The 20200-nt window shown below is 41.1% G+C and overlaps 1 protein-coding gene across 3 annotated transcripts in view; it reads left to right on the top strand.

Annotated features, from left to right (window-relative positions):
- PRDM16 (PR/SET domain 16) overlaps positions 1 to 20200 on the top strand; it is a 459646-nt gene that overhangs the window by 226877 nt on the left and 212569 nt on the right. For all 3 annotated transcript variants that reach the window (XM_019541250.1, XM_019541249.1, XM_019541251.1), the window contains exon 3: positions 10559 to 10609. In XM_019541250.1, the coding sequence (XP_019396795.1) occupies positions 10559 to 10609 (51 nt within the window). The remainder of the gene's footprint in view (positions 1 to 10558; positions 10610 to 20200) is intronic.

Genomic DNA, 20200 nt, shown 5'->3' with positions numbered 1-20200 from the left:
TTGTTTGTTTTAAAGGGCTGGACCTGGGGCAGGCAGGGCAGCCAAAGGGGAGGCTGGGAGAGTGTGGTGGGGTTGGGGACTTGTGAAAGAGCCCCCCCATACAGCATGGGGCAGTGTGGGGCTGGAAAGATTGCTTCCCACCCAGCACCACCCAGTGAGTCAGGGCTTTTTTTTCGAAGTGCCGGGAGCTGAGGCAGGCAGGGCAGCCATTGCTGGGCCTGGGAGAGTGGGCGGAGGATGGGGCCTGTGTGATTCGGAGATTTGGCAGCAGCCAAATCTCTGAATCACATTCAGCTGAATCGATTCAGGACAGTGATTCGAATCGCTGTCCCCTGAATCAGCTAAATCTGAATCTGAAGCAAATACTAGCTGCTTTGCACAGGCCTAATAAGGACAGAAGTCAGGCTTCCTCCCTCCCCACCCTTGTCTTTGGGGCAGAGTAATTCATTCTATCACTTGTTTAGTATTATATTGAAAGTGAAAATAAAAAGGACCCCTTGTGAGTTTCTGAAAGCCCTCTCTGGCTTTTGACTCTGAGGATTGAAATAGTGGTTGCCTTTGCACCACCGTGAAAGTTTTTATGGTGGCACAAAGTGAAAATAGATAAATGTTCCTACCTTTTGTAGCACCACAAATGCCCAAGTTTGTGGCTGTGACTGAAGATAGTAATAATTTTGTCTTGCTTTATTGTGATAGATGTCTCCTTGCTTGTGGGGGAGTGCAGGCAGCCTGGAACTGCCTGTGCTCTCCAGCCACCTGCTCTGGGGCTTGAGGGCCCAATCCTGATCTGATTCCTGGGCAGAATTGGGCTCCTCAAGCCCTCTGAACACCTGCTCTGCTTTCCAGAGCACAGGTTGGCATGGGCCCTGTAAAGGTGGTGTGGGGTGGCATGGAAGCTGTGGAATTTCTCGAGTCTTGTATCTCCACATTGGGACCTGCGCGGGTTCCCATGCCACCCTGTGCTTCATGCCGGGGCACAGGTCAGCACTGGCCGTGGTGTGGAGGCAGTAGCACCAGGGATTCCCCAACTCCTGCGCCTCTGTGCTCGCCCATACTGGGACCTTTGGAGGCTCATGCCTGCATGTGAGGGGCACAGATTGGCACAGGACGTGTGCTGGTCCTAACAAAGAGGCACAGTGCAGCAAGAAATGCAGGGACCCCCCCACCAGGCAAGAGGAATACACCACACTTTGTCCCACATGAGGCTCTTGCCCCATGTAAGACAGCAGGCGAGGTGTTTTGCCCCCAAAAGTGGCTTAGCTGTGGTGGGACATGTCCCACCACATCTGATCTTCTGTTTGTTAATGGGTATTTGTACCCTGAGTTGCAATGAAAAAGCAGGAATTACAAACAAGTTGGAACCAGTAGGACCAGTAAGTAAGCAAGAGTATGCTAAGTCTACTTTGCTGGGGGGGGAAAGCATCTCACAGTGGCCAGCAGTATACAGTATCTTCTTGGAGACTCCTGTTTTTCAGACGTTTCAAACTACTGGTTTCAAGCCTTCTGGAAAAATCTTCTTAGATTGAAGCTAAGACAAAAACCAGAAAATTTACTTCCTATGCAAATCGGCTTTTTAGAGAATCAATCCGTTCCACAAGCTAACACCTCTAAAATGTCTTCGGAATATATCTAAGAATCCTGTATTGAGACATAACTGTATAAAAGCTGCGAGGCGATGTTCTTAAAATCATAGCGGCTTTGATGCCAAATCCAACCAGGCTGCTAAAATACTGGACCATTTTAACTTCAGTGCTTAATAAAAGCTATGGATTCTGCTTATGGTGATCTGAAAATCAGGATCTTGCAACACTAAATCCCATTGCCAGAAATCAGCAAGCCATACATTGCTGGGGCCACAGGGTTAAACTAAGTAATATAGTACTTCAGAAAATAAGCAGATTTAGTGTGATTTAAAGCCAAGAGATTGGAACACTGTAGAAGATCTTAGGTCAACAAAGGATGAAATAATATTTTATCACTAATGAACTGACTCATGGTTATAAATCAGCAGTCTCACAGCCCTCTACTAGTTGGAATCAGAACTGCCCAATTGTGTCAGCAGCCCAGGTGAGTACTGGGACCATTTCTTTTAGTACAAAGATAGTACTTATGAAAAGAAGATTGGGCTCTTCTCCTGCCATAAAACTCTTGAGTAACCTTACTGCATGGCAGAGCAGTAGCCCGGAAGTCCAGAATGGTGCAGATATATTATAATCTCCTCCCCTCTTATGCACTAGCAAATACCAGACTTCAGGCGGATGGCTTTTGCTGTTGGCCAAACAATAAATGAAAGCATCTTCTAATACTAGAAAGAAACATAAAGTTATGACGTTCCTTTTCTCTGCATTAAAATACTATGCATGGCACAACTCAGATGGATGGTGTTGCAAAGAAATTTAATTCTTGTGCAGAAGAATAAAGACACATGAAAAATTACATGCATGCACGTGCACGAGTGCACATGCACACACATACATTGCCAGCAGCTGCAACAAAGGGAGTGCCCTGAGTGATGGCACTTTCTCTGTGAGCATGAAGGATATGAAGCACAGGGCAAGAGGTCATGCGTAGGGAATGTTTAGTATGTCACTGAGATGGGTTATAATTGAGGGCCATATTCTGTGAGGTGCTTAGTACTCGGCTCAAATCCAGCTAGTCACTTGAACACATAAGTAGCCTATTCATTTCTATAGGATGCTTCCCATGCTTAAGGGCTTAGGGCTGGATCAGGGCCAGAGCAATCAGCACCTTGCTGGATCAAGCCCCAGAAGAGTCATTCAAACAAGTTATATCATAAGAAGTGGTATACCTTAGCAGCTCTGCTCTCTAAGCCATATTCAGGGCAAGGAGAGAGCTCGGCCAGAATACACATCTCTGAGCCTTTTTTCTGGTGCAGGGCAGCACAAACAGCCTCACCACCAAATGGGAGGAACGCTCAGCCACGCCCATTCTCCAGCTAGTGCCAGTTAGGCCAGGCCATTCCCCTAGGTTGCAGAATGGTGTCCTGCTTTGGCCGGGGTACATTACCCAGTGCAGATGGGTGCTGAAGGAGTTGGCTGATATGATTGCAGAGCTCCTGGCCATTATCTTTGAAAACTCATGGTGATCAGGAGAGGTCCTGGATGATTGGAAAAGAGAAAATATAGTGCCCATCTTTAAAAACACGAAGAAGGGATGTGCGAAATTTCACTGCTGGCTTTGTTTCGACTCATTTCAAGGTCGAAACAGCAAAATCAAAAGGAAACATATTGTTGAAACAGCCTCGAAACAAAATGAGGCAGGTTGAAATGTTTCGCTATGACATGGGTGCTTGTGCAACTGCTGCCTCTGATTAGGCAACAGGATTGAAGGTCCCCCATCACTTGCCACCACAGACCTGGGGGTAATAGTTGACCACAGTGTGAACATGAGCCAGCAATGCAATGCTGTAGCCAGGAGGGCCAACAATATCCTGGCATGCATCAATTGATGCATCTGCAGAACAACCAGCAAAACCATTGCAAACAAGTGATTCTCCTGCTCTACTCAGCTCTACTTGGCATTGGTGAGAGCACAGCTGGAGTACTGTGTCCAGTTCTGGGCTCCGCACTTCAACAAGGACATGGTAAAGCTTGAGAGAGTCCAGAGAAGAGCTACCCATATGATCAGAGACTTGCATGGCAAGCCAGATGAGGAAAGCCTTCAGCTTTCAACCTGCTGCGCCTTAACACATGCAGTGTCACCCATGTCACGAGCTTTGCTTGTCTGCAGCTTGAGGTACAGTTTCCCCCAAGCCCCCACACCTATCTCCTTGAAACTTGGCAGGTTTTGTGGCCTCAGCAGGGGTTAGCATGCCTGCAGTTTTGATCCCGCTGTAGCTTAACACATACACGTGACGTGAGTTGTGCTTTCAAGATTTTGGGTGCAGGTTCTCCATACCCTCTACACCTATCTCCTTGAAGCTTGTCAGGCTTCATGCCCCCAGAAGGGGCTACCATTTCTGCAAGTTTCATTTAAATCAGGCCAGAAAAGACAACGATATAGGCTGTTTCAACCTTCCCCATTATAGCCTATGGGCGAAACGGTGAAACAGCATCAAAACTGTTTCGACGAAATGGGATGGAACATCTGTTTCGAATCGAAACAAAATTTTAAAGGAAATGTTGTTCCATTGAAACATCAAAATGCTGGTCGAAATGGAACGCTGCCATTTCACACAGCCCTGCTACACACCAGTCATCCTCACCTCAGTCCCTGGAAAAAATCATGGGGCAGGTCCTTAAGGAATCCATTTCTAAGCACCTGGAGAAGAAGAAGGTGGTTAGGAACAGTCAGCATGGATCTACCAAGAGAAAGTCATATCTGACCAACCTAATTGCTTTCTGCAATGAGATGAGTGACTCTGCGGATGTGCGGAGACCAGTGGATGAGATATACCTTGACTTTAGCAAGGCTTTTGAAATGGTCTCCCACAACATTCTCACAAGCAAGCTAAAAAAATATGGGTTGGATGAATGGACTGTAAGGTGGATAGAAAACTGACTGGAGCATCAGGCTTAGAGGGTAATAATGAATGGCTCAATGTCTAGTTGGCAGCAGCTATCAAGTGAAGTGTCCCAGGGGTCAGTCCTGCAGCCAGTTTTGTTCCATATCTTCATCGATGATGCAGCAGATGGGATAGAGTGCACCCTCAGCAAGTTTGCAGATGACATCAAGCTGAAAGGAGTAGTAGATATGCTGGAGGGTGGGGCTAAGATTCAGAGAGACCGAAAGAAAGGAGGTTCAACCAAAAGAAATCCCATGTGCTTCAATAACAAGAAGTATAAAATCCTTCACTTAGGATGGAAAAATCCCATGCACCAGTACAGGTTGAAGACCCACTGGCTAAGCAGTAGCTCTGCAGAAAGGGACCTGAGGGTTCTCTTAACAGTGGAAATTAAGCTGAATATGAGCCAGCAGCATGCCCTTGTTGCCAAGAAGGCTAACGACATACTGGCTGCATTGGTAGAAGTGTTACCAGCAGATTGAGGGAAATGATTATTTCCCTCCATTCAGCACTGGTGAAGTCACATCTGGAATACTGTGTCCAGTTTTGGGCCCCCCACTACAGAAAGGACATGGACGAATTGGAGAGAGTCCAATGGAGGGCAACAAAAATGGTTAGGGGGCTGGGGCACATGACTTACAAAGGAGAGGCTGTGGGAACTGGGCATATTTAGTCTGGAAAAGAGAAGACTGAGCGAGTTTAATAGCAGCCCTCAACTACCTGAAGGGGGTCCAAGGAGGATGGAGCTGGACTGTTCTTAGTGGTAGTAGATTACTGATCAAGGAGCAATGGGCTCAAGTTGCAGCTAGGGAAGTTTAGGCTGGATATTAGGAAAAACTGTCTCACTAGGAAGGTAGTAAAGCACTGGAACAAGTTACCGAGAGTGGTGGTGGAAGCTCCATCCTTGGAGGTGTTTAAGACCTGGCTAGACAAAGCCTTGCCTGGGATGATCTAGTCGGGGCTGGTCCTGCTTCGAGCAGGAGGTTGGACTAGATGGCTAACCTGGCATCTCTTCCAACCTTAATTTTCTATGATTCTACAATATCCCATGCCAGGGTACATTTCTGCTCTAGTCTACAATGGAGATGCCTTCCCCGACATGACCTTTCTCACTAATACAGCAGATGGTTGTTAGTTTTAAAATAACTGTAACAAAATGATCACGTGTTTGTTGATTGACTGGTTGTAAGAGATAATCCCTCTCCTGAGAATTACCCAGTATTGGGCCAGGCTCTCCATTAAATAGGAACAACACTAGAACTTAATTGACCAGAGCCTACATGATGCTCTTCCACCATGGAGCTGTCTGCCCGTGTAGGATCCAACATGACTGAAATGCTGTCATGGGCCCAGGATTCTGTTCGGCAGCTTAAGGATGTAGGATGTGGGGGTTGGTTTGTCACTGCATTTTCAAAACGTTTGCTTTGCTGATGTTCCTGACACCTGCAGTCGAAAAGTATTTAGAAGATTCCTATTTTATCTGTCAGCAAGGGTTCTGTCCTTTCTTTAGCATGCGACTATGCTGCCTTTGATGAAAGGCATGTGCCACATAAAAGTGAAGTAGTAGTATTATGGCTAATGTAGTCAAGCATACAGTGCCTTTGTACATTGTTGTGAAGAACACTATATCTAGTACGTGTAAGTTGCTGTGGTGATTTTTTTTTTTTTTTTTTTTGTAATTTAGGTAACAACAGCAAGCAGCTGCTTAGGATTCAGTCCAAGAAAACTTACATGCTTAACTGTAAGCATATGCTTAAGTCACATTGACTTCTGCAGTGTTGAAATGTGATGCTTTTGTTTATCAGTGTCTCCGTTAGCTAAGAGCCAGTGATGATGATAAAGAAAAATAATTGAGAGGAAGCATGATTCGCTGCATGCCAACTCTATTCTCCTCTTTTGAACAAATTCTACTCTCAATTACAGTCGTGTAAATCTGGCCTAATTTCAATAAAGCCAGGATTCCCAGTGACATTATAGAGTAGGGCTTGGCCTATCAAATAACTTTTTCACCTCAGAGCTTGCTGAGCCCATCAAACCATGCCTATTTTTTTTTTAAATGACAGTTTATCTGAGCTCACGGAATGAATGGATAACATTACTATTTACATAAGCTCATTGTGATCTGTCTCGGTAATGTAATCAAATTAGGGTTAACTGCAGCTGGAGAATGCCAGCTTGTAAACTGTTTTTCAAAAAGAATCACATGGTGTTACTTGACATGTTTAGTATACATTCGGGAGGCTTTGCAAAAATTATAGCACATCCCTAACTAATGTAACAGTCAGGGATTCTGCTGCCACCAGTTCTCTGAATCCAGGGAATGAAATCCAAAGAGGTTCATCAACAATTGGAGGAGATACTTCCCACCAGATTCCTAAAACAAAAGTTTCACTGACATGGCTGCTGCTGACATGTTGTCTTTCTTTTGGCTAAAAACAACATATCAGTTGAAAGAAGGAGCATATGGTGTAAATTTTGAGTACATTTAAGAACATCTGTGTTAATGGCAGAATCCAAGCCCACTGAGCATGTCAAGCCTTACACTTAGTATTATGGCATTCACGTGAGACAAAGTGCAGCCTGAGCTAGAATTACCTAATGGATAGCTTTTCAAAGTGTTTTTGTTATTCTTATTAATAAACATCACTTATGAGGCTTTCTTTTTCCCCCCTCTTATTGAATGTCTTATTTTTTGTTTGTTTCCCTGTAGCGCATACATCAAGGTCCACTCTTGGAGTGAACGTTTAGTGAGTTGACATGGCCTATCCCTAAGTGGTTGCGCAGCTTAGACAAAGGAAGTCTTGTAACTAGAACTGGTCAGTATTTCCTGAGAAACTCCAAACCATGAGGAAAACTAGAAATTTCCTGCAGAAAGGAAATTCTGACCCCCTCCTTCTTCCCCTCTCCCTCCCCCATCCCACCTCCCTACATAAACATTTTGGAAAGGCCAGTATATCTTTCTGCATAACCTTTGCAAAACAAAAGGTACTACCTGGCCTCCTGACGCCTACCCAGACTGTTCTGGAGGAACTAGGAGTAATTAAGGGAGTCTGCCGAAGTCCAGGAAGTTCCCTGCCATAGACTGAGGAACTGCAAAGCCCTAAGTGTCCATAGTTAATATTGAGCTTCTTCACTTGATGTTATCAATGTGTCCCAAATGCAAATCAGTGCTCCTACCATAGGTGTATTGTAGGGCTGTGCGAAGCTTCGGTCCCTGATTAGATTCAGCTAGATTCAGTGGCTGAATCTCTGAATCCGAATCAAAGCAGAGGACCCTTTAATCTCTCCAAATTGGAGAGATTTGGAAAGATTCAGTGATTCAGACATAGAGACAGCTTTAAATGGTTTTTTTACATACCTCTAGGTAGCAGGGGTTCGTGAGTGCTGTGATGCTGGGGTGCATGGAGTGAGCCACAGAACGGCAGGGGGACCACATCCCCCCACTCCCGGTCCACTTCTGGGTTCATTGCTGAGCATGTGAAGGGCCCCCCCCCACGCTCCTGTGGGATGCTCCATGCACCCCAGCACTGCAGCGTTCACAAGGCACACCTGGTACCTCGAGGTATGTAGAAAAAACATTTAAAGCTGTGTCTATGTCTGAATTGCTTATTTTCTGAATCAGCATTGAATTTTCAGATTTGGATTTGGCCAAATCGAATCAGAGACAGTGATTCGAATCAACTAATCGAATCACTGTCCCTGATTCGGGCCGAATCTGAATTGAATAGGGCCTGTTTTGCACATCCCTTGTGTATTGTATTTAGACTATAGTACCAGTGATCAAACGGAAATACAATTTAGTGGTGTGCTTCCCAAAGGCTGCTGAGGCCCCTTAGTCCCCAGTAGCATTAATGGGACGTGTGAGTGCTCAGAACCTTGAAAAATGAGGTCTTTCCCAACAGCTTAATGGCATCTCCTTGCAGTAGTAACATGACAAACTTTAGCTTTTTGCATTCCATGCTGCTTTCTCTTCATTTAAAATATATATATATTGTCGTTATTGCTCTGGCATTCACCTCCTACTCTTGTTTGCTTTTAGCTACTTTCTAAACCACAGTTTCAGTATCTATTAAAAACAGCATAAAATAAAGAATGGGTTAGGATTCTCAGTATTTAAAATACAGCATGTTGTTACAGCTGAGCTCAAACATGTTTGCCCACATTTTTTAATTTAGTGAGTTGGTGAGTCTCACCTGGACGGGGTCACAGTAACATGGTGATTTGGGGCCAAATCCTCATGTGGCATTAACATTGCTTTGTTGACTTTTTCAGAGATAAGCCAACTTTCCCTGGCCAAGGATTGGGCCATTTCTTTTTCTTTTCAAGTAGGAAAAAATGGAAAATGGCTCTTTAAAATGTGTCATTTTATTTTTGATAATTGATGGCCAAAGGGGGCTCTAACACTGCATTTAGGGCCCAGGGTGACTGGGCTTTGAGTACATTAGCCCCAATCCATCACTAAAACATATATCAAATTTTAAATGTATGAGAGCACTTACCCACATGCAGGGAGTCTGCTCCCATGTGCTGGAAATTTAATTGAGTCTGCTCAAGCACGTAAATTGACATGTGCTGGTAGGCTCGCATGTCACATGTATCAGCAGCACGCATCAGCACTGAAAAAATGGTGGTGGTGCACTTTGAACTAAAGCATGTACAGGGTGCTTTAGTTCAGAGCGCACTGCCACCATTTTCTTAGTGCAGATGCACGTGGCACCACTGACATACCTGGTTCCAATACAACACTGGGCACTTTTAATTAGCGCTAATTAAAAGCACCCAGTGTTGCGTGAGGAACACATGAAAAAAATACCCTCAGTGCTCCCATAGAAGCCAATGAGGCTAGGGACAGAAGTTACACATAAACTGGTATAAAGGATCGTAAACTAGTTCAGACCTGTAACACAACAGAAGTTTAGTGCACATAAACCGTTTTTCAAAATGGCTGAAACCAGTTTAAGAATAAACCTGAGTGGATGTAGTATCAGACTTAATTAATTTAGTTTAAATCAGTTTATTGAACTTCTGTCCCAGATACCTTCTAGATTCAAGTTAACTCCCAGTCTCCCAGCATCCAAGGATGCTTTGCACCTCCCCTGAAAACCTTCCCTAGCAGGGTGGGTGGGCTAAGCTTGGCCCAAGTTGTCTGCTCCAGCAAAGCAGGAGGCATGCTCCAGCATCCCCCAGCTTCTGGCCTGAGCCACTGCCAGCATGTGGCTACATTTCCAGAATTAAGATGAATGTCTGTTCACTTGCTTATCAGTTTAATCTACACAGCTTGGACTAACCTGTAAAGATTGAATTGATTCAGACTCAGGCTTTTTGACTGTCTGTACTTAGCCTGAAACTTCTTTAAAACTTTGTTAGTTGGGTGCTGTGCAGTAGAACCAAGCTCTTCTACAGTATGTCTATCATGATGGTTCTGTAGAGTATTATATGCAATTTTGGTGCCTGACCTACCTGAACTAACTTGTGGTTAATCACTCTGTGGATATTAAGCCACAGAAACCAAATGGTGGGAAGATTTCTTTTGGCCCCTGGTTGTCACTGGTGTGCAGAGAGGTGAAAATAAAAGTTAAAAAAACCCCACAAAACTTTTTTATTAAAATGACACAGCTTAGAATCTCAGATACTAGTGGATTCTTGGCACTAGCCAGATATATTCTGAACAAGCAGAATTTTCCTAATAGTTCCCTCGTTAGTTATTAACTTCAGTGGGATTTGCACACGTTTAAACTTAAGGATGTAAATATAGGTTTACATGCTTTGGGTGACCGGGGCTTCATGCTGCAGTGTAAACTACTCATCAACTTTGGATTGTTTGAATTGTAGAAAAGGAGTCCCAAACCAAAATGGTAGGTAAAGTTCAGTGTGTATAGTATGATAGCGGTAGTATTGGTGTATATATATTCTATGTAATTTTGGATCATTTATCTGGTTTGTTGGATTTGAGAGCTCTGGACTTTCATCTCTATTAATTTTCCTGTTACCTGCAAATTTACTTAGTTTGTGCATTTTTTTCTCTTTTCACAGCAAATGCTGACTGATCCTGAGGGAGCATCCCAAGAGGGCAGTATAAAAAAGGTAGGGAAAGGTTTAACCTGATGCAAGTTGTATTTAGTGCGTGGCTTAAAGGATCGTGACCATTTTCATTTGCAAATAATTTTTATAAAGGCCTATATCAAAATGCATGCACTGAATGGTTTTCACTACTTGCTGCTGTTTTCCCTGGAAGTAGAATTGTACCCCTACATTCAACAGGATATTTTTTATGTGATTTGTGAATGTAGTGCTTACAAAAGAGGAAAAGGTACCTCTTTGAATGTTCTTAGTTACAGCTGGACTTATAGGCAAGTAAGAGTCTAGACCTAGGAACCCCACAGAAGAATATTTGTCTTACAATTGTGAAATCATTAGAGGTGACCTCACCATTAATGTTAGTTGTGTGAAATCAAAGGGAGTTGGCATGAATGAATAAGAATTTCACTGGACATATGCTTGGCATCACTTTGTGATACTCAGTGAACTTTATGAATTATAATATACCTTTTCAGAGACAATTATTCTTTTAACTAGACCAGGGAGAATCATGATCCCAGCATAGCCTGGCTGTGCTACCATTTCTATAAATCTCTATCCTGTTAGGCTGTTTACTAACTAGTGCCTCTGTCTGTCTAACACCGCATGTTTCAGTTGACGTTCTACTATATAGGTTAGGACTATTTTCAAACACGCTAAAATGGGCATTGTTTCTGCTTGTGGTCTTGGTTAACAGTATTATCAAGGTAACAAGTTGCATTTGATTATAATCTATCAGGGCGCCTTTCAGAGGATTAACATATCCTTACTAGACTAATGAGATAGCCTTAATTCCTTCCTTATGTCATGACAAACGGTCAATTTTTTCTAAATGAGATATGAAAAACTACGCAATATTTTAATTTGGAAAATGACAACTGCCTTTTTCATTCATCCACTAAGGCCATCTTCAATACCATTTCTTAGCTCTGAAAGTTAAAAGGAATCAGTCGTGAAGCCTCTGCCCAATGCCATGGAAAAATAAGCATCGGCAGGCTCCAGAATTAGCTTGGAAACAGATATTGAGACACATCTATACCCAGGATGGACAATTCTGTTCTCTCCAGGTTGAGAAAAATAAAACTTTATTTCAAACGCTATACTTCCCTGTATGGAATGTCTTCTGACCATCCTGTGACCTTGCAAGAGGACCTATTTCAGTGGTGCTGAACTTTTTACCTTGTTCATCTCCATAACTCATTTGGTGTTTGTCTGTGCCTCAGTGGGATCCTTTTGTCTGAGCAGACATGGTGACAAGGTGGCAGGTTCTTATTATCATAACCCACTTATCACAAAGATGGAAGTAAATTCTCCATAGCCCAGGGACTGCTCAGCTATTTCTTTCTTGTAGTCTTTAATTAAAATTTCCCAAATTAATTTCAGGTCCCCACATTAACGTAAAGAGAACAAGGCTTTGCACAATGGCAAGGGGTGCAAGGAGACATTTAATGGATATCTTCAGATGATAAAAAATATCCAGTTACATTTCAGTATGTTTATTTCAAAGAAAATGTGGCAAAATTCATGTCCCCACCCCCCCAACATTTCTTGCCTCTTCAATGTTTCCCCAGCTGCAAATGTAAAACTGGACAATTATGATATTTGACTCAGGGAGTGCCATTGTGACTTTTTCTTTTAAATGCATTGTAGAGAAGCAGTAGTGGGAGTTTATGAGGTGATAAATTTATTGAAGGATGGGCAGTAGGGTTTTACAGCCAGGGTAGAAAAGGTCAAAGCAGTAAGGTAAAGAGTTCAAGTCTAAACTTAATGGCTTGTGAAGGGACTATTGCTAGACAGCTTTTTAGTCAGAAGGAAAAAAATGAAAAATAATCCTTTATAATTTCTGTAGCATCAAGGAATGGAGGGGGGTGGGCATGTATCTGTGGGGTAATGTGTTTAAAAGGAGTAATCTTTGCTTTGTACTTTTTAGTCTGGTACAAAAACCCACTGGGGGAAGATTAGAGTATTTGAATTTGCTGAATCATTAAATTGTCATATCCCAATGGATACAAACTTTTAGGTTGACTTCTCTTTATTCCTGTTCCTTTGGAGGCCTGCTGGTAGGGGGGAGGGAGGGAGGCTGACTCATTCACCAGCCATCCATCAGGACAGAGATAAATGTGGTGGGTGGGCCAAGGCGAATTAAGAAAATGAATTGTGATCTAAGGGGTGGTACCAGTGCTTGGAAGTGGCTCACTTGCATGGCTGTTGCATCCCAGGCCCTACAGGGGGCAGTTGCAGGGACCAAAAAAAAAAAAAAAAGGAAAAGGAACAAGTCAAATGTGAACTAGAAAGAAGATCTGAAAAAAGAGACTATGGAGGAGAAGGGGGGACTGACAGGAATGAAGTATAGAGGGAAGGAGATGCATGAAGCTTTTTTCAGTTTAAATCTGACCTCAGCATCCTTTTTTTGGGTGTTAAATTACCAAGTGGAGAAAAAAACTTTTACTTTCCAACTCTTCTTATAGACATATAAAAAACAGCAAAATGTTCATGCAGTTTACATATTTGATACTATTCTACACTGTAATAAAGAAAGCTCTTTGCTTGAATGAATGTAAAATAAAAATTAACTCAAACTTTTCTTTTTCCTAGTATTTTTCAGTTTCGCACAGTCTCTGCATAACTGGGCTCTGTAGGAACAAGAGGCAGAAGTGTCCTATTAACATATGAAGGCTGTGGGGTCACAGAAAGCAGGTCGTCTAGGATTTTGATAAGCAGGATCTGTTCCATTTAGGTTTTGGGCGCAATTCTGAGAGTCATATTTTTCACAGAATAATTCAGACTGATGAGTGTGTGTCTCCTTGCCAAGCAGAACTGCTGGGCTTTATATATATTTGCATAATATTAGCTTTAATTATATTCTGGCAATATGTGTAAACACCAAACATTTGTTTGATTCTTTTATTTGGGGTGGGAGGGAGCAAGGTTTTCCCTGACTAGCTTCAGGGAGCAGTTCACATTTTGTTAGTGCACTGCCTGCATGCACGCGGGAATGTGTGTAGTACCAAGGCATAGATACAGATGTTATACTTCCACAACCATTTTCAAGGGCATCTCCTTGCTGCTGCCTTTTTTCCCCACCCTTAAAGGGTAGCTCACATCTTTTCTTTTTTTTCTTCCGAATTTTCCAGACTTCCCCACTGCAGGTAACACATCTAATACTCCAGTTTGTATCGCCGTCATCATCTTTTTGCTTGAACTGAGCTGGAGGTGAAAAAGTCAGGTGCAGTATTCAGAGAGGAAAGAATGCCAGCGTCTGTTCTGTGATGTTTTTATTTCTGAGGGTAAAGCTGCATGTATTTAACTTTAAAAGTCACTTCGGACAAACATTTGAGAATCATACTGAGAGGAGCTCAGGGCATAGGACTCCCAACCAGCCTCTTTTGGATGCACTGTTTTTCTAACTGTGGTGACAAGAGACCTCAGGGACTTCTGTCTTCAGCAGACTCTCTATTTAGTTTCTGTTTACTTAGAGGGAATAGCCTAAGGGGCTACTGGAGAGAAAACATCTGTGGGAGATAATCTATAGAGTTATCTATCTATCACTCTTGTCGACCCTGTCTCCCTTGAGAGCAAGCTGAGAGACTTGTAATAAAAAGGCATCGCTGAAGAGGCTTTAGGGACAAATAAAGAGACATGTTAAGGGCCAGATGAAAATGGATAGAAGACATTATTAAAGCTCAATAGCCGTCTTATCAAAATCCAATAGGATAGACATTTGGCAAAAGGTTTTAAATTTATTCTTTGACTTTCTGGAGAGCTTGAATTTATCCATTAACAAGAATGTACTACACAGGAGTAGGAGATAGTATCAGCTTTAAAAGAGTTGGATTCAATCTGGTATCTTATAAAACAAAATTTCTTTTGTCCTGTTTTAGTTCACTTTATTTTTATATTGCAAAATGTAACACGCTCTTAATACAGTGTGGATGGGAAGAAAATATAAACTAAAAGTAACCTTTTTCCCAAAGTAGCTGAACTTACATTTTTTTCTAAATAATGTTAGCATGCTCAAGACTATCAAAAGCTGCATGAGCTACTGAGGTAAAAGGAGTGATATTGTAATGGAAAGCTTTTTAGTTTAATAAAATTAAAAATGAACAAAGTTTTGTTGCTACAAACATTCACCAGAACTTGTCCATAAATCTCTCCAGGTTTATTATGATGTACAAAATGCTACAGGTCACAGAAACCATCTGATACTTTAAAAACACATTGTTCCAACAGGATGATTGATTGATAATTATGATAATTTGTGAAATGATTATTTGGGTATTATAACCATAGCTTGTCCCACTGGGTTGCTGTGAAGACATTTTCTATATCATGGGCCATCAGAAATGGCCCCTGGTAACAAGGGATATGGAAAGGTCTCGTCGGTCTCTCCCAACGGGATTTCTAGGACTGATGAATGATGACCCAGAGGAGTAAGAAATCAGACTTCAATAAGCAGTCAGGAAGGTAGTTAGAGAAGAGCAAGGGAACTGTTAACTGTCTTTTGTGGAGCAATTACTAGCTCAGCCATACAGCCTGAGGCCTAAGCAGGGTCTGTCATAATACTAGATATACAAGAGGGAGATTGACTTCCAGATTTTAACACAAGCTGTAGAAAGTCCATGGATTCCCAGTATTGCATATCACACTCCTGTGCAATGCGGGACACTTTGTATTCACATTTTTTAGAAAAAAAAGCTTCTCGTGACATATTGATGCACTGAAACTGTTAGTATGTCTTCTAAAAAAATCCTAGCATTTCAGTGACTTTAAACTTAGACTTCCATAAATGGAAGCCATTAATGCAAATGTCTGGAGATAAATATGAGCTGCTAGAAAAGCCTTTGCACTCTCATGCAGCCCCTACTGACCAGAGGGTGAATTGAATGATGTCTTAGCTGTGATTCTTGTGTGCATTTATATGTACCTGATTTTTCACAAAATTGTCTACCTGTTCATAAAATGTATTAATCCAGCAATATTTTCAAGCCAGTTCCAGAAAGTGACCTAACTAGACCTTCATGATGCTTCACAAAACGATAGGAGACTAACAATATCCTGTTATCATATCTAAAATCCAGTTCAAACATGATCTCTGCCATAGAGTTGCTATTTCTTAAAGAGCGTCAATTTACTTGTTATGTGGGTTATATCTTTATGAAATAAAAGTATGTTTAGCTGCCACAAGCAGAGGCAGCTTTGAGTTGATTTTTATAATCTTTTCTTGAATAGACTTGCGTCATTCCAATAAGCCCTCTACAAAAGAGTGGACAGTTGTCTGGGAGTCTTTTTTACAACATTTCTCTCTTTCCATTGTTAGAGGGCTGCTAATAAAAGAACCAGGAGTCCATTAATTCAGTGAATGAACATATAGTAAAGTCAGTTCCCTCTTGAGAACAATAATGTTGAGGTCAGCTTAGGTTTCCATGGAAACTAAGTACTTCTAAGAAGTTTGCATCCTTGATTTTGCTGAAATGAAGCATGTAAAGTAAAAAAAGGTGTAAAACAGGCACAGAAAAGTCAAGAAAACAAAGTGTTGGTCAAATAAGTTTGTATCAATGATATTGGAGATTTAATTTCTTTAATACATTTGCTCTTGTTGGAACTGTACTGTGTGTGTGTGTGTGTGTGTGTGTGTGTGAGAGAGAGAGACAGACAGACAGACAGACAGACGGTTTTCTGAAGAGGCTTTTTTTGGTACTTGAACCTATAAATCAGGTCAAGTTAAGAAGTCCAGCAATTGTTAAGATCTCTCTATGTAGAGCTCTATATCCAGCAAACTACAGTGGACTCTCAAGTATGTGACCACAGCACTGTTACAACAGTTTCAATTTTCAATACTGTCAATAGTGTAGATTATAAGGATGATAAATGGCAAATAATTCCCTGTGAGTTAATACCAAGCATAGAGTGAGAACTGCTTGTACCAATACAAACATGACCATTTGTAAATTAAGGTGATTTTTCCTCCTTTCTACTCTGAGTCTCCATTAAATCAGCATAGCCCCCAGATTAATTCTTTTTGCACCAATTTACAATTCACTGTTATATTTTCATGCCTAAGTGAATAGAATATCTGGGGGGAAGGTGCGTTAACTCTGTGACTGAGTGATTTATGCACATTGTTGGAAATGACATGCATCTGTACTAAACAGTATCTGTTAAGATAAAAATGTGTACTGACTTCTGGGTTAGACAATTATAAGAGGTCACCTTGCCTGGAATAGATCTGAAACATAAACACTCTGACTTTGAGGAGAACTGAATTCATCAGGAGACACAAGTACAGACTTTGGAGATGGGGAGAAAAAGAGCTTGTTCATTTGGCAAAACCAACAGCTGTGATTTGTATCCTATTATATCTCTGCATGGAAAGTTGGAGGAGGGGACCAGTCAGATAAGCTATTCCTTTCCTAGCCCATTCCTGGTGCCTACTTAGTGACCACATTAAGGAAGATGCCCAACAAACAGGTTAAGAGAGCTTTTTGGAGATTGGTGCGAGCAAATCTTGTTGAGATAGAAATAACCACCACCAAAAACCATGCATTTATATCCCTGGTTAATGAGCATGTGAGTCCTTCTGTGTTCCTGGAAGAGTTTAATCAAGTAAGTTTCCACAACTAGGTTCTCCCATAAAGGATCACCTAATTGTTTGCTCTTTGCAGTTTGTAGTGAGCGGTTGGCTAATTAAGTCACCTGGTGCTGCTTCTACTGCCTGATCTCATGATTAAACCTTTTTTTTTTTTTTTTTTGGGAAGAGTACGAAATAGCAGACATGGAAAAACAAACACTTTTTGTTATGACTTATTATTTGAATAATCACCTGTACTAAGATTTGTGTAACTTCAGGATTCACATACTTTTTTACAAATACCTGAGAGCCCTCTAAATAATGTGAAACCACGTGACTAAATTCCCCACTTGCACTGGGGGAAAATGTACACACATATATCTATAGCTATTTAACCACCTTTTATCAGCCACACTCATCTGTGTATGTGTGTTTATGTACTTAATTCTAGGGATTCTCTGTTAAAAGAACTGAATATAATGCCATCTGTGAAATTCAAGATGCGCAGCTTACATATTCATTCATTTACATCAAGACAGGCCTTCAATTTTTTTAATACATTTGAAAGCATACTGCCTGTTGTAAGAGAATGAGCTGCAAAACAAAGTAAGAGGCTGGCATTTACGTTCTGCCACTAAGACGATTACTTGTGAAATAATATTCTGGATGATTAGGAGGTATTACAGCCTCCAGTTAGTTTAAAAATGCCAGAATGCCCTAGAGATTCCCCATGAATCTGTTGCCAGCCGGCCCCTGTCAGAGCTGAAGGCGGCACTGTCTGGAGCCCAAAATCAACTTCAGGAAGGTCATGTGAAAGAAAATCCTCAGTCATCAGGAAGCCCTTGGCCTCGTGGCCTCTCTGACATTTTCTGACAAACCTTAAATCACCAAAGCAGACAAAACATCACAAATTTCGGAACGATAGCCTCTGGGACTTCAGGACTGTATGTTAACTTAGAGGGTAACTCCCCCTGCTTCCTCACCACCCAAACCTACCCTGCCGTTTCTTGCTGGATACAAAGGATGGAAGTGGCATGGGGTAAACAAAGAATTTGGCCTAAATTCAGAACCATTTGTGAACTGAACTGGGGAATCAATACTTGAGTAATTTGCACTCTAGTTTGAGAAAGGGTGGCAAGGTGGCATGGATGCACTGGGGAGAGCTACCTACTCTTTAGATATAACATATGGTGTATGCATGGTTATCTGTGTGTGTATATATGTATAAATACATACATACATACATATGTGTGTGTGTGTCATAAAAATAGAGTATACTGGGTAGGAAAGATTTTTTTCCGCCAAAATTAAGCTGGAATTAGAATTTATTGTATATGCTACATACACGATAAAAGCCAGCTGGTACTATTAACATGATCTGTAATCTTCAGGAGCATACAATATTTAGCTAATTAAATCATCTAGCTATTAGAGGGAAGAATCTGAATCCTCTGTTAGACCTCTCCTGCTGAAAAGCCAAGACAGAAATTGTGAAAGAAAGGGATAGAAGAAGGAGGGGGAGAAAAGAGAGAGAAAAAATGAATTGGCTCCTAGCAGCTCTGTTGCTGTTACATAAAAAACAAAACAAGTCAAAAGCTCAGGCTTCATATCAGTGATCTGGATATGTATGACCTAGACTTTAAAACAATTAGAGCAACAGTGATAAATAAATTATTTTAATCCCATTTCTAGTTCAGGCATAAACTATATTTTGATGTTTCCTATTAGATGACTGTTTTCTTTGGGCCTAGAGAACTTCTGCCTATAAAAAAACATGTTACAAAAAAAATCCCAGTTTATTTTGCATACAGCCTTTTTAAATAGAGGCATGATCATTAGAAGACAAATTTTCACAAGTGTCTTCTAACTTTCCCAATTTTCCACACGCATTGCCTGCATTTGTCTAAGCATATCAATCAACTTAATTCCCTTTCCTATTTGTGCAGCCACAGAAGCTGGGTATGCATTTGATTGAATATAGAACTGGACACAGATTTTACACTAGTGGAAATTTGGTTATTATTATTATCTTAATTCATATTAATTACTTAATTCATATTAATTACAATTAAAAGTGAGCACTTTATGACATCTCATATTATGTTAGCTTATTGATTTCAAGACCGAAGATGCATATAAACAGCAAAGACTGAAGAGCAGTAGCTTCCTGGAAAATAGTTTATCTTAAGCAAGGCTGCTAAAAATTAAATAGTCATTCTGAGGGAAACTCTGAAATTTAACAATAAAAAAAATTCTAAAATATTTAATTGTGAGCTTATCTAAATAAAATATGCTGATAATTTCCTGGAAAAATGTTGATACAATAGACATGTTTACTGCAACAAATTTCAGTTTAATGGAATCAGCAGTATTTGGCCAAAGTTGTTTCATTTGGTAAATGTTCAACCAGCTCTTGTCTTAAGCCTTACTTGGATGCTATAATAGTATTTCGAGTATATCTGTATGTAGTATTTTAGCATACAAAGCACTTTTCAAATCTTTTCTAATGAACTCAGAGGTCACAGACTACAGTTTAATTCAGGACTTTCAGACATTCTCGGCAGCTTCTCCTGAACCTCCGTCTCCTTCCCTAGCCAAAGGAGGACTCAGCAATTATGGAAAAAGTCAAATTTCTAAGATACTAAGCAAACATTATTCATCCCTTCATTGGTCTGGCACTCCCAAGAGTGATGAGAAAAAGGAAGACAGTATCTGGACTTAAAATACTATATTATGTACTTCTGTCTCAGGCTTCCAACAGGGCCTTTGAGCTGCACATATAAAGACCAAAATAGGAGTTAGATCCAGTATTTTAATAGCTCTCCTTCCGTCTGTCTGACCAGATGGTTTCTGAATTACCCAGATTTTATTTATTTATTTAGCAAATGCAGATCTGCAAAGCCAAGCAATAGCATCCTCATTAGTTGAGTTCAAAGTTATTAATCCACTTCTTAGTTTGTAGAGGGGATACACCTCAGTGCTGTGTGGTGTTGCTTGTATCTCTCCACAAGTGCACAGTGGGTGAGCAC

Source organism: Crocodylus porosus, unplaced genomic scaffold (assembly GCF_001723895.1).
Source record: "Crocodylus porosus isolate Cpor-Errol unplaced genomic scaffold, CroPor_comp1, whole genome shotgun sequence".
Classification (NCBI taxonomy): domain Eukaryota; kingdom Metazoa; phylum Chordata; order Crocodylia; family Crocodylidae; genus Crocodylus; species Crocodylus porosus.
This window is presented reverse-complemented; position numbering and strand designations above follow the sequence as displayed.